This window comes from Betta splendens, chromosome 1 (genome assembly GCF_900634795.4).
Source record: "Betta splendens chromosome 1, fBetSpl5.4, whole genome shotgun sequence".
NCBI classification, from domain to species: domain Eukaryota; kingdom Metazoa; phylum Chordata; class Actinopteri; order Anabantiformes; family Osphronemidae; genus Betta; species Betta splendens.
This window is the reverse complement of record NC_040881.3, coordinates 13,456,168-13,472,632: the sequence shown is the minus strand read 5'-3', so window position 1 is coordinate 13,472,632 and position 16,465 is coordinate 13,456,168. Positions and strand designations below refer to the sequence as shown.

General features: G+C 44.2%; 1 protein-coding gene across 1 annotated transcript; it reads right to left on the bottom strand.

The window, feature by feature from the left end:
- Positions 1-11,372: 11,372 nt before the first annotated feature.
- Positions 11,373-16,053, bottom strand: rtn4rl2a (reticulon 4 receptor-like 2 a). Its single transcript, XM_029158602.3, has 4 exons — positions 15,828-16,053; positions 15,048-15,274; positions 14,692-14,925; positions 11,373-14,571 (listed from the first exon to the last, which is right to left on the bottom strand). Exons 1-4 carry the CDS (start codon positions 15,883-15,885, stop codon positions 13,711-13,713), a joined length of 1,380 nt encoding a protein of 459 aa, XP_029014435.1. The 5' UTR covers positions 15,886-16,053; the 3' UTR covers positions 11,373-13,710.
- Between the last annotated feature and the right edge of the window lie 412 nt (positions 16,054-16,465).

Here is a 16,465-nt window from a genome sequence, read left to right as displayed (position 1 = left end):
AAGAAGGAGGAAGAACAGATTTAAAAAAACACACAAATGCTGACAATGCAGATGACAAAGAAAAAGTGTCAAGAAAAGCCTGAATCAGGATGATTACGCAAGATTAGTTCCACCATCTCGTTCCAGAATGTGCAGATGTCAAAAGGATCCGGAAAATTTTGTGTTAAGCGTTAAGTGTTTTCTTGTTTAACTGTTCTTTTCTCGCCTTGCCTCCAGGGTCACGCATTTGGGTCCCTCTTTTTCCTTTTTGTCAGTCGATTTGACCTCTGTTCTCAAGTAAAGGTTCAAAATCTTAGCCATAGCAGATGCTTTTTTAGTGTGTGCTTCGATTTATGACAACTAGTTTCAGTGGAAACTGTATTTTAAAACAAACAAATCATCATTCTCCACATGATTCACCGTGATTCATTCCTTCCTAACACACAATTTCTAGGCTGTATTTTACAAGAGCAGCAGTCACTTCCTATTGCAGCTCTAAAACCCTGCAAACTCATTCATATTCAATTTATTTTCTGACAAAATTTAATAAAAATGTATATGGGAAAAAATCACCATTTTGATTTCTTTGCACACGTGTAATTCCTGGTAAAAGCAGGTGTAGTTGTGTAGTGATTGCATCCTTTACAGGAAAAGCTTGACAAGCTGGGCAGTATTACCAAGTGTTTTAAATTTACAGTACATCTCATTTAGGCCAGGAAGGCTGTGGTGATCCATATTCATTCACTTTTTATAATGATGTGTTTCTAGCTTCAGGGAAAACACCTCTCAGGAAAAAATACTATATTTAGCTGCAGCATATCATTCAATTCTAGCTCATTGACCCATAGCTACTGTACAGCGTAGTAAAACAGAAAGTGTATTATGTATGTACCATATCTTGTTTAAAACAAACTGTTTCATTTGAATGTGCCACTGGATACATAAAGAATAACAAAGGGATCCAAGGAAGACTTAGCCTCAAACCTTTCAGCACCTACACCCAGTTGTAATACTGTAGGACAAAACAGATATTCTGCACAATGCAGTGATAACTATACTATTGTTAACCAATACAGGTTCCCACCTTCACTAACATCCTACTTAGTCCTACGAACCTAAATGAATACACCTCATAATAGCATCAATAAGTCACCACAGCTCAAGAATCCCAACAGAGTCATACAGTACTTACACCCTGATACTGTATATGTTAGTCAAGCAACACTTAATTTCCAGAGCATTTAAAATCAAAAAGCTTGCGTTCACAATTAAGCTTACAGTAGGGAGGATCACAAATTTTGAGAATGAACGTCACCCACCAAAGGAGGTGTCCTTTGGTGGGTGACCAAAAGTACACTGTAGTAAGTTTCTAAACTGTGCATTGGGACCATTCCGTAAAAGACACAGATGACAAATCACACTGCTCTGTTAGATCTGCAGACCTCAGGCAGATTTCAGAAATATAATTGGATAAAAACGCTACCATAATATAAAACACTGGAAGCAGCACAACCAAGTGGGTATAATATGACATGCAGAGAACAGAATATGGAAAATTATTTTATTTACATATTTGCTAAAACAAAATTTAAATGTACTTTTCTGGCCCTGACTCTTGTTGTGGAAAAAATCATGACTCAATAAAGAGAATCAACAAACTATTTAAAACGTTTGACAGGTGCATGCAAACACCAACAACGACACCCATAGTTCGAGAGACAGGTCAATGCGCACACAAGGACTCCGAATTGCCCCAAGTATTTATACACACACTTACAGTACGCACATTCTAGCTTCTTTAACAAGCAACTCCTAATATAGTTGCATCTAGCTGAGCTGCTGACATTTCCAGTTAAGCTCAAGCTATGTTTTTAGGAGCAAACAGGAACCTAGTGGTGTACATTAAGGTACATGGTTCAACAGAAGGTCGCCCTGCTCCTCATTCCAGACTGTTAAAGTCTATGTGCGAGGACAACAGGAAACAGAAGCAGAGCTGGGCCTGAGTCTGTCAAAGTGACAATCAATCAATCATACGCATGAAGGGGTAAGGGAGCTAATATACGTAACAAAAAATACATGAACTTACTGAATTTATTGAACAAGTGGGTTCCCAGTGCCAAACTTGTGCAGAATGGCTTAAAGGAGTTTTCAGTGGACTCTGTCGAAAGCTTATTCTGCATCTAAAGAGACGATGATGATCGTCTCTTTAGATGACGATCAACAATAAGTTGATCAATCCGTTCATATTGTTTGTTAACTGTCTACCTATAATGAAGTGTGTTTGGTCAGAGTGAATTATAATTGGAGTAATTTTACACCAATTAGATCAACAATTAGACCATGGTTACGCTCAGGTGACACAACCTAAATCCTATCATGATTCCCCTCTATCAATCAGTAATGAGAGCCTTTAGGTGTCATGAAACTGTAGAGTAGACAATATGTTTCAATTTGATGTGACTTTGAAATCTGTACAATGACTTTTCATGAAGTTAAAGGTTTCCAGATTCATCACATTCCTTGTTGCCTTGCTTAAAAGGTTGAAATAAAGTTGTTGTGTTTTCCTGTTAATTCTGTATGCCATGCATGTATTCTCATGTTTTCAGGTAAAGATCCGTAAACCTTCCTTATTCCTTTTGATTAATTAGAAAGTCAATTCAAGCGACGCAAACTAAACTGAGATTTTAATCTCTCTTAATTTCATTGAGAACACTGGTGTTTCCTCATAGAGTTGTGGTTTGTTCTTCCTTTAACCTTGGCAGTTCTAGTTTATTTAGAAACATTTAGATGGATCTATTTGTGACATACATAACTTGGTAAAAGGTTCCCCTTCTTATTAATTATTCACTCTGTGATATTAAGCCATGTTTGTAATTGCCCAGCACTGATGCTGAGCTGCCTCTAGGAAATCTGAACTTGATCACCAATGGTTTGGGTACATCTCAATCCACCAGTTAGCTCAAGAATTACACAGAGCAATGACAGCATGAGTAATTAAGAGTACACACAAACAACAACTGTTTCCTTATTGGTTCAAGGCTTAGATTGATCCACAAAAGATACAGTTCATTCACGAGCACAGCAGTACAAGGGATGCAGCTAAATACAGTGCAGTCATTTTATCATAATGTCCACAGAATGAAAATAGACCAGTGTGGTGACGGCAGAAGGCGAGGGGCAGGGGGGAGGCAGGGGGGAGGCAGGAGGGAAACTGGCGAGGGGTGACTCACTTGTAGTCTCTGTAGAACTCTCTAGAGGTTCTGTTGAGATCAAAAGCAATCCATGTACATCACACAAGACCAAGCATGCCAAATATGACATGAGGGTGGGATCAGTCAAATTCTATATTTAACTGCAATGACGCTTTTCAGTTGTGATGCATTGGAGATGATACTGATACAAATGTTGGGGAGGAGGAAAGCATGAATGGAAGGAAAACTTCTCACACCAGGTTGATAACAGGAGCATTTCTCATTATGTCTCTTTTTGTCTTACAGCACATTTGTGATTACTTAGTGCATGTGAAGAAACTCTGCCTACTGTGATTAGCTGGAAACTCTCAACAATACAAGCAGAATTAATAAACATGAGGCACCATTTCTCAGTAATGAAAAACTGGAGCGGACTAATGGGGAGAAACCTTGATTAGTTTTTAAAACGTTTGTTCAACAATACAGAACCACCCACACACACTCTCCCTTTATTTTCTCTCTCATTACTGTTTTCCAGTATACGTACTATGAGCACATCTTGCCTCCCACTCACTAATGCTCACTTTCTTGTGATATGATAAGATGAGCAACATCTCAGTTATTTTGACACATATAAACCTTGTATGCTGCACTCTCCATCATGCTAACGCTACAGTGTGATGAAAATAACCTGCAATACAAGGAACTACATATGTTACAGTACATTGTGAAACATATTAATTATCCTGTGATTTAGTCCTTTATTGTAATATGTTCTGCTAACACTTTAAGTGCCTGAAAATGCTTTGAGAGCTAGCAAAGTATTTTAGGATAGCTTGTCATTTTGGGAAAATCATGCATTTGCCACCTTGTTGACAGATACAGTATGTGAAAGTGAATGAAAAACAGAGTGTAGAATGAGAGGAGAAAATCAGCCAGGATGCACGAACAGACAGCATGGCCACGATCTGTGGTGGGGTAGCAGACAACCTGACATTGAAGTGGTGGAAACATGTCCTTAAATACCTGGCTGAGGCCCAGAGGAAACAGGTGGACGTGATGCAACGGAAATCCATATGAGTTGTGTGGTTGTGGGATTATAGTGAAGGGAATGAAACATGTTGGCTTTGAGGATATAAACATAAGAGGTGTTCTGGTGATTGGTGGCAAGGGGAGGCTATGGTGCTTTATTTTCATTCTACTGCGTTAGCTAGCAGGATTTGAGGAGGGTTGGGTTTGGGACAGCTAGTGACCGGACCATTATCCATCATGCACGTTGCAGTATGATCTCATCATGAGTCCATGAGGCCGGGCTGTTACAATAGACATCCTGCAGCTTCTGATGACCTTGGTTTCTTTAAAATAGTAGTGATCCAGTTTAAAACTGTCTTAATAAAATTCTACCGCCTGGTTCTAGAGTACATGTATCTCCGGGTTAGTGGCACAGCTATAGAAATGCATTTATTTTTAATTTATTATTATAGAATGTTCTATAATAACCCTACATTTTTAAACTTCACTGAAAGCGGATGGCATTCAAACACAGTGCTGCTTCTTGATGCAGCCTGTGTCTCAATCTAAATTTAACCTGACACAAGCTGTCGCACCTGAGATTCTCAGAGAGTTGTCTGTCAGTTAGTCGTTGCGTCATCTTTTAGTCCTTGTCAGAGAAAATATTTGGTGTTTTTCATCATCTGCGTCTGCCGTTCCAAGGTCATGGCTGCCTAAAGACTTCTGAGAGTCAGGAGAGTTCCTGTCAGCCTGTGATGTCATTTAAGCCTCCGACTGATTGGTTACACCTTGATCCTCCACACTTAGCGATCCCCCAGACGCTGAGATATTTTTTCTAATTTGTTTATCCTGGTGTTGCAGTGGCAGAGTGATTGCTCGTTTTTTCAACCTAATTTAGACGGTGACTCAGTGAACTCAAAAGACACCCACAGCTAGAGCCACTATAGGAGACACATTTCCTTTGTGCAGTAAAATCTGAACCATGCAAACCGTGTGTGGCCATCCATAAAATCCCTCCCCACAGTGGACGTAAATACACTGTGGACAGAATCTGACAGGCCCACGCCTTTGAAAGACACCATGAAATGGTTTGAGGACTGTTTGCTAAATGTCAATTAGTTCATTTTTATATATTTGTAACTGAAAGTGGTCCACACATGTATTAAAGCAATTCACCCAATATTGTTAAAACCAGATTTCACAACAAATACATCTTGTACTTCACTAAGCTTTTTTTAATTCTCTAATTTCTTTCAAATTGAGTCAAAGCCAGGAACAAAGATTGTTCAGAGCTGCAGCAGTTCTTCTATTTTCACTGTAGTGAAACAAGGGTCCATTTGTCCTTGTTACCATATGTCTGATAGCGAACGCTTGACTGAGTCAAATCCCCATGTGGCCATGAGTGTTTGTGGTGAGTGGGCTACTGTGTGGAGGTCTCTCTCCTGGTCCAAGCCTCTGGTAAAGTTGCTTCTGCGAACTAGTGGACATTTTTAACTATTTGCAATGCCATTATGTGATATTTTTATATCTCCAGTTAGAATAATAATAAGTTAACAGTTCATATACAATATACTGTACTGTGACCATAACCGAGCTTCTTGAGGCAACAGATGACATTTTGCAAAATTTGAGTGGAGGTTAAATATGTTTTATGATTTTCTTAAATATTAGGGGCCATAAAGCATATTTATTAAGAAATCAATCAATTAGTTTCATTTCTAGGGCAAATACTCACCACTAACTTAAGCTCACTGGTTTGTTTGATGTTCATATGGGACATTGTAGAGGTTCACACATGGAGCTGAACATGCACTGAAAGGTTCATGATTCCAGTGCATCAGAAATCTAATGATTCATCATCATCATCACTAAAAGATGCCTGATATTTATTATAATTTAAGGACGGCTCATGCTTCAGAAGCTGTGCAGCAAAGCTCCACCAGTTATTTAAAGCTGTTCATATACACAACTCAGAAGCCTGAAGATGTGTGGAAAACGTGATGGAACAGCAGTGAAGGATGAGCAGAAATGACTGTTGACTGAGGCGACACCGTTGACACGGCCAGTCATCGGCGGTGGAACAGAACAGAGCGTTCCAGTAGCTGATGCACAAGAAAAGAGGAGGGAGACTGGTGTGCGATGAGGGCCTGAAGAGAGAGAGAGAGGGAGACAAAGAGAGAAACAAAGGTAGGAAGGTGCTGGGAGGAAGTTTCATTCTGTGCAGGACGCAGGGATGTGACTGTGGACACGCAGGCGCCATGTGAGCCAGAGAAAACGTGGACCGAAGGCTGAAAGGAAGAAGGCGGCAGTGATTTAAAGAGAGCTGACTTTATGGTTTTGCTTGAAGCCTGTGATGTAGTTAGTCTGTGACAGTTTTAATCGTTGAAGCACAGGGAAATAGGACACACAGGAGTGGGAAGGAGTGGGAGGGCAAATTTATTGGTAGAGAGATAGAGAGATCAGACATGCCCACCCCCCAGTTTCCGGAAATATTTTCTCTGAGATTTTTAGCCCCTGGCAGTTATAAACACGGATGTCACCGTGGGACAAACACGTGAATCGACACGATCACTATAAAATGTTTAGCTCCAAGGATATGTTTTTTCTTTACATTCACAGAGAAAGCCTTTAAGTTAAAACCTTCTTGTAACACTTACACCTGTTACACTTACAGTAATATTGTTTTAAAGCCCTTCTATTTAACTCTTTTCAACAGCAATCATCTGCAGTGGTTTGATTTACTTACAAGTAAAGTCAATCAATTTAGTAGTTTTACAAATTTCTTGTAATTACTGGGATCTGCACAATTACTGCAGATCTTCTGTTACCAGGTAGATTAGCGTTGATGTCAGACTTGTAGGCGCTGAATCACATCTACGTGACCACACCACGCTCTCCGCAGGGGTTCTCTGACTCCGAGCTCAGCGTGAGGCCATGAAAAGGATTCTGTGTGGTGTGAAGCGAGTTTTCCAATGAGAAGTGAAGAAAGGTCACGCTCATCAGGTGATAACTACCTCTTTGGTAGTGGTACAAACCACCACTCATGGCTGTGGCTGCTGCAGCTTGACCCATAATAACAGTTGAGGGATTCAGTCCACGTTGGTCCCTTTAATTCTGCCGTGGGACCCTCACACACCTACAGCAGCTGCCCACCAGTCTTTGTTCTCCTCTTGGGCTCTTCTCTACATGTACCTCCTCCTCTATTGTTGCTCTCTTTCTCTCTCCCTCATCCTGTTGCTTTGTTCTCAATTCTCTGACTTCAAATGACAGTGAGAGTCACCCCTGTATGGATTTAAATAAACAATCAATATATATATACACAGTATATATATTTTAATTGGGCTTAATTTGTATTTGCAAGACAGCATGGTTCATGACGTAATCACCATTAAACAGAAACAAAGGATACACTTTGCTTATGCTTTGAAAACATGAGATATTTCGGGGCCACCTGCTTAGAGGAGTGTGGCAAGACATGTAGTTTGGGCACGTAAGTGTGTGTGTGTGCATGTGTGTGTGTGCTTGTGTGTGTGGGCTTGCATGTGTGTGTGCGTGCGTGTGTGTGTGGGCTTGCATGTGTGTGTGCGTGCGTGTGTGTGTGGGCTTGCATGTGCGTGGATCCCACTTAAGTGATGCTATGAGGAACGTCTGTCTCCCAGTGGGCCTCTCTCAAGCCGTACCAACGCGGAGCGCTGCCAGCGAGGGTGCGTTCGCACGTGTTTGTGCGTGCACACTTAAGCCTTCCAAATGTTCTCGGCGGTGAAGAGCTCCAAGTACATGACTCAAACGTCACACCTCTTCTGCTGCTATCTTTCGGTCTCCCTCTCTTTCACGCGATTTCTCATTTTCGTCTCTGTCAATAGCAAGTTTCCTGCCCCATATTGGCGTCAGAGACTTTTCACCTTTTCAAGTCTTTTTTGGCAACACGCACACACACACACGCACACACACACACACACACACACACACACTGAATGTCAGCCTCATGGGCTCATCCATGTTTTTCTGATTTGGCCATGCATATGTATTAGTTGCATAATAACATTAAAACCTCAGTTATTACCATAAATTATACTAAACTGAACATTGTTACCTGAATTATAATCTTTTTGCATGCATATATTCATATCCATTGCGCAAATGTTGCTTCAAATGTCCGTTTATTGACATTTTCTTAGCATGACATCACTTTATGTTGTTCATGCTATACACTGGACCAGCAACTGCAGCAGCGCCTAATGGCTGCACACCAGTGCACAGGTCTTCCCATAATTGCATGTCGCAGCAGCTGGCTCCTGTTCCCGTCTCTTTGATGTGGAATTCTCAAGCTGTGACAAAAAGCAATAAGAACTTTCACATACCGGGGACTGGCAACACAATAATGTAAAGCGAGATTAAGAAGGTGGATGGAAACAGATTCCAGCAGAGCATATGTGGCATATTTCTTGAATCTGTGAGTCTGTGGCGTTCATGTTGAATGAAACGAGAAAGACAAAAGTGAAGAGATGACGTCAGGGACAAAAGGAGGAATGTGTGAAGGCAAGATTTAAAGACGGATGAGTGTAAGATATGTTATAAAGCAGTCCGAGATGTTGCCTGAACTCATCTGAGCTCACGGAAAAGGTGTAAAACATGCAAATTGCGTCTGTGCACGGAAAAGTGAGAAACTACTTCTCTGCTTCTGAATATGTCTGTGTGTGTGTGTGTGCGTGTGAGGGAGGAGAGCGAGTGATAAGGGCTCAGCAGGTGGAAGCAAGTTGTGACAAAGTAGTGACGCACTTAAACAAGCGCGCACTAACCAGCCTCCTCTCCGTGCCTGCGTTGCTCTCTCTCCTTCACATGTATAAACTGGGAGTCATTAATATTCATCTATTCACCATACTGTAGCATCCACAGGCACGTTCACATCCTGCCTTCCCACCTCGCTCACACTGGGTCCAATTATTTCTGGGGTTTGATTGACACGGACGGCGTCCAATCGAACCCACACAGTCTTTATGCAGTCATGCGTCAGGACATTTTTCCGCCACACAAAAGCACTGGGACCAATGGGAACATGAAGGATGCGCTGTCTGATGTGTTTGTTTCATCCTTATATAGACATGGAAAGCAGCTCTTCCACCGAGCGAGCTTCCTGCCACGGTGTGTGTGTGTGTGTGTGTGTGTGTGTGTGTGTGTGTGTGTGTGTGTGTGTGTGTGTGTGTGTGTGTGTGTGTGTGTGTGTGTGTGTGTGAGCATCTGTCTTTAACATACGCACACGTTAAGTATAGTTCCCATTAGACTATTTTATTATCAAACTGTGAGGCTGAGCAGACAGTTGGTTTGAAAGTCATTTTTTCATTAATAATCATAAATAAAATAAATTAGTGAATAGAATTTCAGTGACACTACTTTGTGCTGCATAAATGCTGTAACCTTGAACATCCACCTGCTGAGTCACCCGGCGTGTTTGTGTGTGTTTGAACATTAACCAGACTTACAGCAGAAAATAGTTTTATACAGAGACAGGTCAGCACCATTCACAGAAAAGGAGACGATGCTCTATACAACTGGAAAGAGATAGAAGTGTCATCAAGACGCTAGGGATCGTGAATGCTGAACGCTTGTACGGCTAAATGTTTCCACCTTTTGTGTTGCAGATCCTCTCTCCTGCTCATGAGGCCCGGACAGCCCTTCGGCCACGCATTCAACTCTCCTCAAATCATTCATTATCTACAGATATCTACCACTGCCCTGTTAGTGATCAACGTTTTAGAAAGTGAAGAGTCAAACTCAGTGTGAAGAATTCCAATATGAGTCAACCCCCTTTGATTCTTCAGCCGTTTTGTCTGACCTGCTGATCCTGACAATTTCTGCATTCATCTTAAAAAAAACAAAATTCCTCATATGTTTCTTGACATTTTCACTACTGTAGCGCTGCATATCACCAAGCAGTTAAGGCCGGTGGTGTGGTGGTCAGCACTGTTGCCTGAACACAATTCAGAAATCAGAGAATCCCAATTCTGGGCTGGTCTGATGTTCATTATGGTGTTTGCATGTTGTCACTGTGTCTGCGGGGGTTAGTTTGTTTCATCCTGTCACTCAGGTGTTTCTTTGTTACAGGGTTAGCTAGTTTACCTACGTGTGCACTGATCCTTCTAACATTTTGTGTTCACAGCTACAGTGCGATTTCTAGATGGTTGGTGTTTTTTTTTTGCTCCCTGTTCAGTTCCTGCTTGTTTTGTCTCGTTTGTATCCTTGTTTAGCCTTATTAAGTCACTTATTTTGTAGATGTTTAGTGGGTCGTGCGTTTGAGGTCCTCCCCTCGTTAAAACAGTCTCAGAGGACGACTAGAAAGTATGCATTAAGTCTTGGTCAACAAAAATGTATCTTCAACAATTTACTGAAAGAAACATGTATTTGTTGCCATCTTGGCTAAGAGCTTAGAGTGTATAAAAACACCACCACCTGCTTCATTTCACTAATTCTCACTCCAAAAGACTCATATTAGGTTAACTGAAAACAAAAAGTGCAATGAAGAGGAACTTGAATAGACACGACATTGAAAGGAGCTCTCTGAGCGCTCATTCTACAAAGGTGTTTATTAAAAGCCCTTTATTGTACATTGTGGTCACTGCATATTGAGTTTAAGGTGATGCATCTGTGAATTATGTTATTACCCTCGTGTTCATGGTCAGTACCACATGCGGTGCTTTGATGTATCCACAGCATTGCTGAGCCTCTGATATAATGCATTTTCTCACTATAATCAGATTGCTGCAGGTGATTCACATCATTGTCTGTTAGACAGACACTTCTATCTTGTTTATTTTGTTCTTGAATCATATTGAAAGAGCAAGTGTTGGAGTCAGTCTTGCTGGAGATGTCTGTAAGGATTCTGCTGCCTTTGCTTGTTTTCATCTTCACTCTTCCTGTTCTCTGTCTTTCTCAGTCGAATAGTTGCACAATTGAGAAAGCTGGACATCTGCCTGGAATACTTACACAATGGCAACTGTGTGTCCACGTGTGTGTGTGTGTGTGTGTGTGTGTGTGTGTGTGTGTGTGTGTGTGTGTGTGTGTGTGTGTGTGTGTGTGTGTGTGTGTGTGTGTGTGTGTGTGTGTGTGTGTGTGCGCACGCTCTGATTTGCTTCGGGTGTTTGACTGGGCAGTAGCCAAGACATACAATGAAACGCCCCCACACAAAGAAAAACCTTTTGTTAAAACAAGTATGAATTTATTATTAATTTATGCTGCATCTTTCAAGAACATCTTTTGTCTCTTACAGTAAAAATAAATGACAATTAAGCCCGTCTGTCAAGTAGAATTCATGATTCTTTCTCTGATACAAAACACAGAACATGCACACTGAGGGACTAAACAGTGAATCAGAGGGGAATGGTGTAACTGGCACTTTGGTCGTCTGACAGTGACCTCACAGTCATGGCCACTGAAGAGCACCCCGGCTCAGTCTGACCTCAGAGAGAAAAGATGATACTGAATATTTCCCAAGATCGTGTAGTAAATGCTCATTGACAGCATCGGCCTCTAGGACTCTCAAGAAAAAAAAAGGCCGTGTGAGATTGTTCCTGCTGAATCAAGGCTAACCGCCTTTGCTATTGCACCTCACCAACATCACCTCCCACTCTCTCACTCCTACTATAGGTCGGCCTTGCCCCCCGTCACCTCTGCTGGAGCTGTACCTTCTCCTACTATCATTCCTCTGCCCATGTGCACACCTACAGTGTCTCGCTTCCAATAAGGCATTGCTTTAAAGAAGGAGGGATAAAAACACTACAACGTGTATATGCCCATATTTGGCCATTTCCTCCCCCTCCATTTTTTGGACTTCCGCTGCTCACATTTCTTCGTCCTTTTGCAGCCTCAGCATTAATGATAATTTCGACTTTGCTGCAACCCAGACTATCCCACCCCAGCACGCTACATCTTGTCCAATAATCTGTCCGCATGTGAGTGTTCAGTCCCACTTTGTCTCCAGCTCCAGACTCTCTCATTGCTCTCTTGGCGTATTTACTAATCAGCCAGTTTGCACCTCGTTTGTCCATCTGGCTTCGTCCAATGATGAATCAGTGAAGTGACAAACCTACTGACGTATTTGCCTTTTGTAGCGCCGCCAGCCTGACGAGCCATTCATGCTCTTTCATCCACACACATAGACAGATGTCCACCAAAGCCAGAGCCATTCTGGGAGGCCTCCAGTGACATCACGTTTATGCGACATCAGATCATCACAGCTCAGTCTGCTTCTCTTTGATTCCTTCTAGTTTGTACCCCGCCTTCCTCACAGCGCCTCAAATTTAACTCTGATTCAGTTCCAGAAATGTTGTCGCAAAGAAAAGCCGTGTGATTCAGGAAATATTCAGTGTATCTTTTATATCAAGAGCTTCTGCATTCAAAGTCAACAATCTTCACATGTAATATCAATATGTCACAGAAAGACATTCAAAAACCAAAATCTCTGGCTTCCTGACAGGAAGCATTCGACCCCTGTGGTTGTCGCAGGTGACACCATATTTACAGCAAATGGTGAATGGCATAATGGATAGAACGACTACTGATCAGTGGATGTATTACTCGTCTCCCGCAGGTTGCTGCTTCTACTGCCAGCACTGTCCTTGGTAGCGTCTCACTGCTTCTTTTCTTATTGCTGCGTGAACACTGTCCCTCTCTGACGATACCTTCAGACGTACCCTCCTCGTCTTCTCCTCCCTCTTATTTAGCTTCCCTGTATTCTCATCTCCTTCTCTCTTTCTATTCCCTCCCTCACAGCTTCACAGTATATCTCCTCTCTCTCTCTCTCTCTCTCTCTCTCTCTCTCTCTCTCTCTCTCTCTCTCTCTCTCTCTCTCTCTCTCTCTCTCTCTCGCTCTCGCTCGCCCTCTCAGATAGCTCCCTGCGTCCCTGCGCATTGTGCTCTGTCCTGTAGAAGCACAAGCCTTCACAGTTTTCCTGGATCAAGATGAAGGTGACTTTGCTGGACCACAGATATCAGTTTGAACACTCACAGAACACACCCCTATTTACATGACACTTTAAGTGGTTACAGTATTGTCATTACTGTGCACTGACTATAACAGTAATCGTAGCATTTGTAGCAACCAGTCAACTGGATGCACTAATAGCACTAGTAGTCCTAACTTGAGTCGAGGTGACAAAATTGGCAACGTTATTCACAACTGCTATCAAATCAAATAGACTTCTGAGATGGACTCAGCCCTCGTAGCCCTGATTGCAGGGAATCCTAACATAACATCATACAGGTGAGACACAGAAAGCCACACCTATAGAATACTGGTAATATATAATAATATATATATATATTAGCTGAATGACTCTTAGCAGCCCTGAAATGTGTTAAGCCCTGTGGATGGTAGATTTAGAATCTAACCGTCCCCCTATCTCCCTGGCTGTGCCTTGAGGTTTGGCTTACAGCAAAGCGGGCAAAGGGGGTATAGAAAGTCTAACAGGGATTCTCACAGCCTTTAAAACAGGCTGTAAGGAGCGGGGGTGCGGTGCTACTGTGAGAGTCCAATTCAGCTGGATAGCAGGCGGCGGTTGGCAAAGTGGGCTAAAAGAGAGAGGGCTAGTAGTGAGAGAAACGAGGGCGAGCGGGATGAAGGAGAGGAAGAAGATGGAGGCAAGTCGAACTCAGGTGGACATTCGAGCTCGAAGCACCGCAGGGTGACACCTGAGTCCTCGTTGCCGTAGTTTGCCCAGTATTCTTCTGGGTCAAGCTTGGGCAGCGCCAGCTCATCCTCCCCCAGCTCGTACTTGACGACCGAGGTGGTTGTGGATGGGCCTTTCCCATACAAACCGGCCTTGACAGTCTCTGAGGACTTTTCAAAGATGCCTTTTGTGGACGACTGGGGCTTGTTCTTGTGGAACCACCAGCGGGTTTTGGTGCTGAAGGTGGTGGTGGTGGAGCCGGCGATGGAGCCGGGGTCGGGCAGGGGGCAGAGGGCGAAGTCCATCTCGCGGAGGAAGCGAAGGTCCTGGCCACGGCGGTTGGAGGGGGAGGCGCACATCACCTCGGACGAAGAGACGCGGGCCTCGCGGAACCACTCCCACAGGGCGCGGGCCTCGCAGCCACAGGACCAGGGGTTGGCATTGAGCCGCAGGAACTCGATGCCCTGCGTGTCCCTCAGGGTCTGACTGGGCAGCTCAGCCAGGGAGTTGTTGAAGAGAAAGAGCATGGTGAGGCGGCCGAGGTCGCGGAAGGCGCGGCGGTTCACCTGTCGGATGCGGTTGTCGTGAAGCAGGAGGCGGTCGAGGTTGACCAGACCACGGAACACGTTCTCCGACAAGGTGCGGATGCGGTTGCCATGCAGGAAAAGCTGGCTCAGGTTGATGAGATCAGAAAAGATGTCGTCCTGCAGGAAGTGGAGGTTATTCTCCTGAAGAAGAAAAAAAACAAACATCACATTTAATATGTTAGGAGAAAAACTCAAGGCTTTGCCATCTGTATAACTGCGTGCCGGTGTTCATTGAGTGCATTTGTGGGCTTGCGCCCCTACCTGCAGATAGAGGAACTGCAGGCTGTACAGCTTGTGGAAGATGTCGTGGGGCAGGGCAGTGAGTCGGCAGCGGTGCATGTGGAGGCTCTGGAGTTTCTCAAGTCCGCGGAAAGCGCCCCCCTCCAGCCTGTGGAGGTTCGGGTTGTCCCCAAGGTCCAACTCCTCCAAGTCCCTCATCTCACTGAAGGCCCCTGCCTCGATCCACGTGATGTTGTTCGAGAACAGCCACAGAACCTGAGAACGAGGAGAACAGTGAGAAAGAGCTGTTAGTTACAATGTGGAAATATGTTTAGAAATTTGCTAAAATATTTTTGTATTATATTATTCCGCCCGCTTCTCTTCGCACTGTTTCTCACCTGAGTTCCGAAGCCAAACGAGCCAACTCTGAGCTCCACGATCCGGTTGTTCTGGAGGAACACACGCTGCGACTCATAGGGCACTCCGACGGGCACGGCGGTGAAGTTCTGCGCCTGGCAGCTCACGGTCATCGGCGTCGGGTAGCACACGCAGTGATGCGGGCACGCCGAAGCCGGACCTGGCTTGCCTAGGACCAGCCACACCACCAACCAGAGGGAGAGACCGCCTGGAGGACAGCGGAGAGAGGGAGAGGTGGCGCGGTGAGCGGGAGCTGTCCGTGGTGATGAAATCCTCCGTCCCGAACACAGCGACGGCGCACGGAGCCCAAACGGGTCAATACATATGTCTTGTCACGTCATAAATGTTTGATGCTACATAAACAAACAGCCATTCTGGTTCAAACTGAATCTTAGAGCGTTATCAGCGGCTCAGCCCCGCTTTCGCACGAGGCATTACGCACAGCATTACCACAGCAATGTCCCTTCAAATCCTAACAACAACTTCTCAGAGTAAACGCAAAGTCCTTATTATGATCCATGCACGTCCTGCACACGCAAGATGCGCGCACAAAGTCGTAAAACAAGCGTAGATCCGTTAAATTTCGAGGTTCCAATCATGAATCCATTTTTGTAAATGTTATTCGTGTGTCCTTTTAAATAATGAAGGTCTATAGTTCTCATTTAGCGTTTGTTTCACAACTAAAACGCGGAGTTACGGTCGTTTTATCTGCAGAATCCATCCAGAGCTTTCAAAAGCAAAGGAGACAGAGAGAAACTTACTTTTGCAGGTGCGCATGATGGAGCATCGCCGGCTCCGAGAAGTAGTCGAGGTTTCCATCCTGAACCAAAGCCCAAAGCGAGTTAGCCTAAAAGGGCGAAGTAAAGCCTGCTATCTCCGCTGATGCCCTGGTTCCCGAGTCGGAGCGACTGAGAGTGTGACGGCTGATGGCTACCAGGGCCCCATATATACTCAAGCGTGCCGTTATTGCCTACGGCAGTGGGTACCGTGGATTCTCCTACGTCATCAATCAGGGGTCATGAATGAGTGAGGGCGGTAAGAAACGGAAAGGGGAGGGACGGGCCATTGGGGATTCTCTTGGAGAGCTCGTACGCGCGTAAAGGCTGGTTGGAGACGTGCGCTCATACACGGAGAGGCGGAGACTTTCTCGACGCACATAGGAAAGAGTGGAAGGGAGGGTGAGAGTAAACGCAGGGAGGGGAGGAGGGAAGGGGGAGGGCGAGCGAGCCAAGGCACGGTGCCTGGTAATGATGACTGGGCTCTGGAGAAGAGGAGGACGGGTAGGAGAGGCGCGCGCAGCCCGTTTCCTGGCCGGCTACGGCAGAGACCGTTATGGTCCGCTTCCGGCGCGCGGCAACCAGACAGATAGACGGAGAAAAGCGCCTAGATGCTTCTGTAT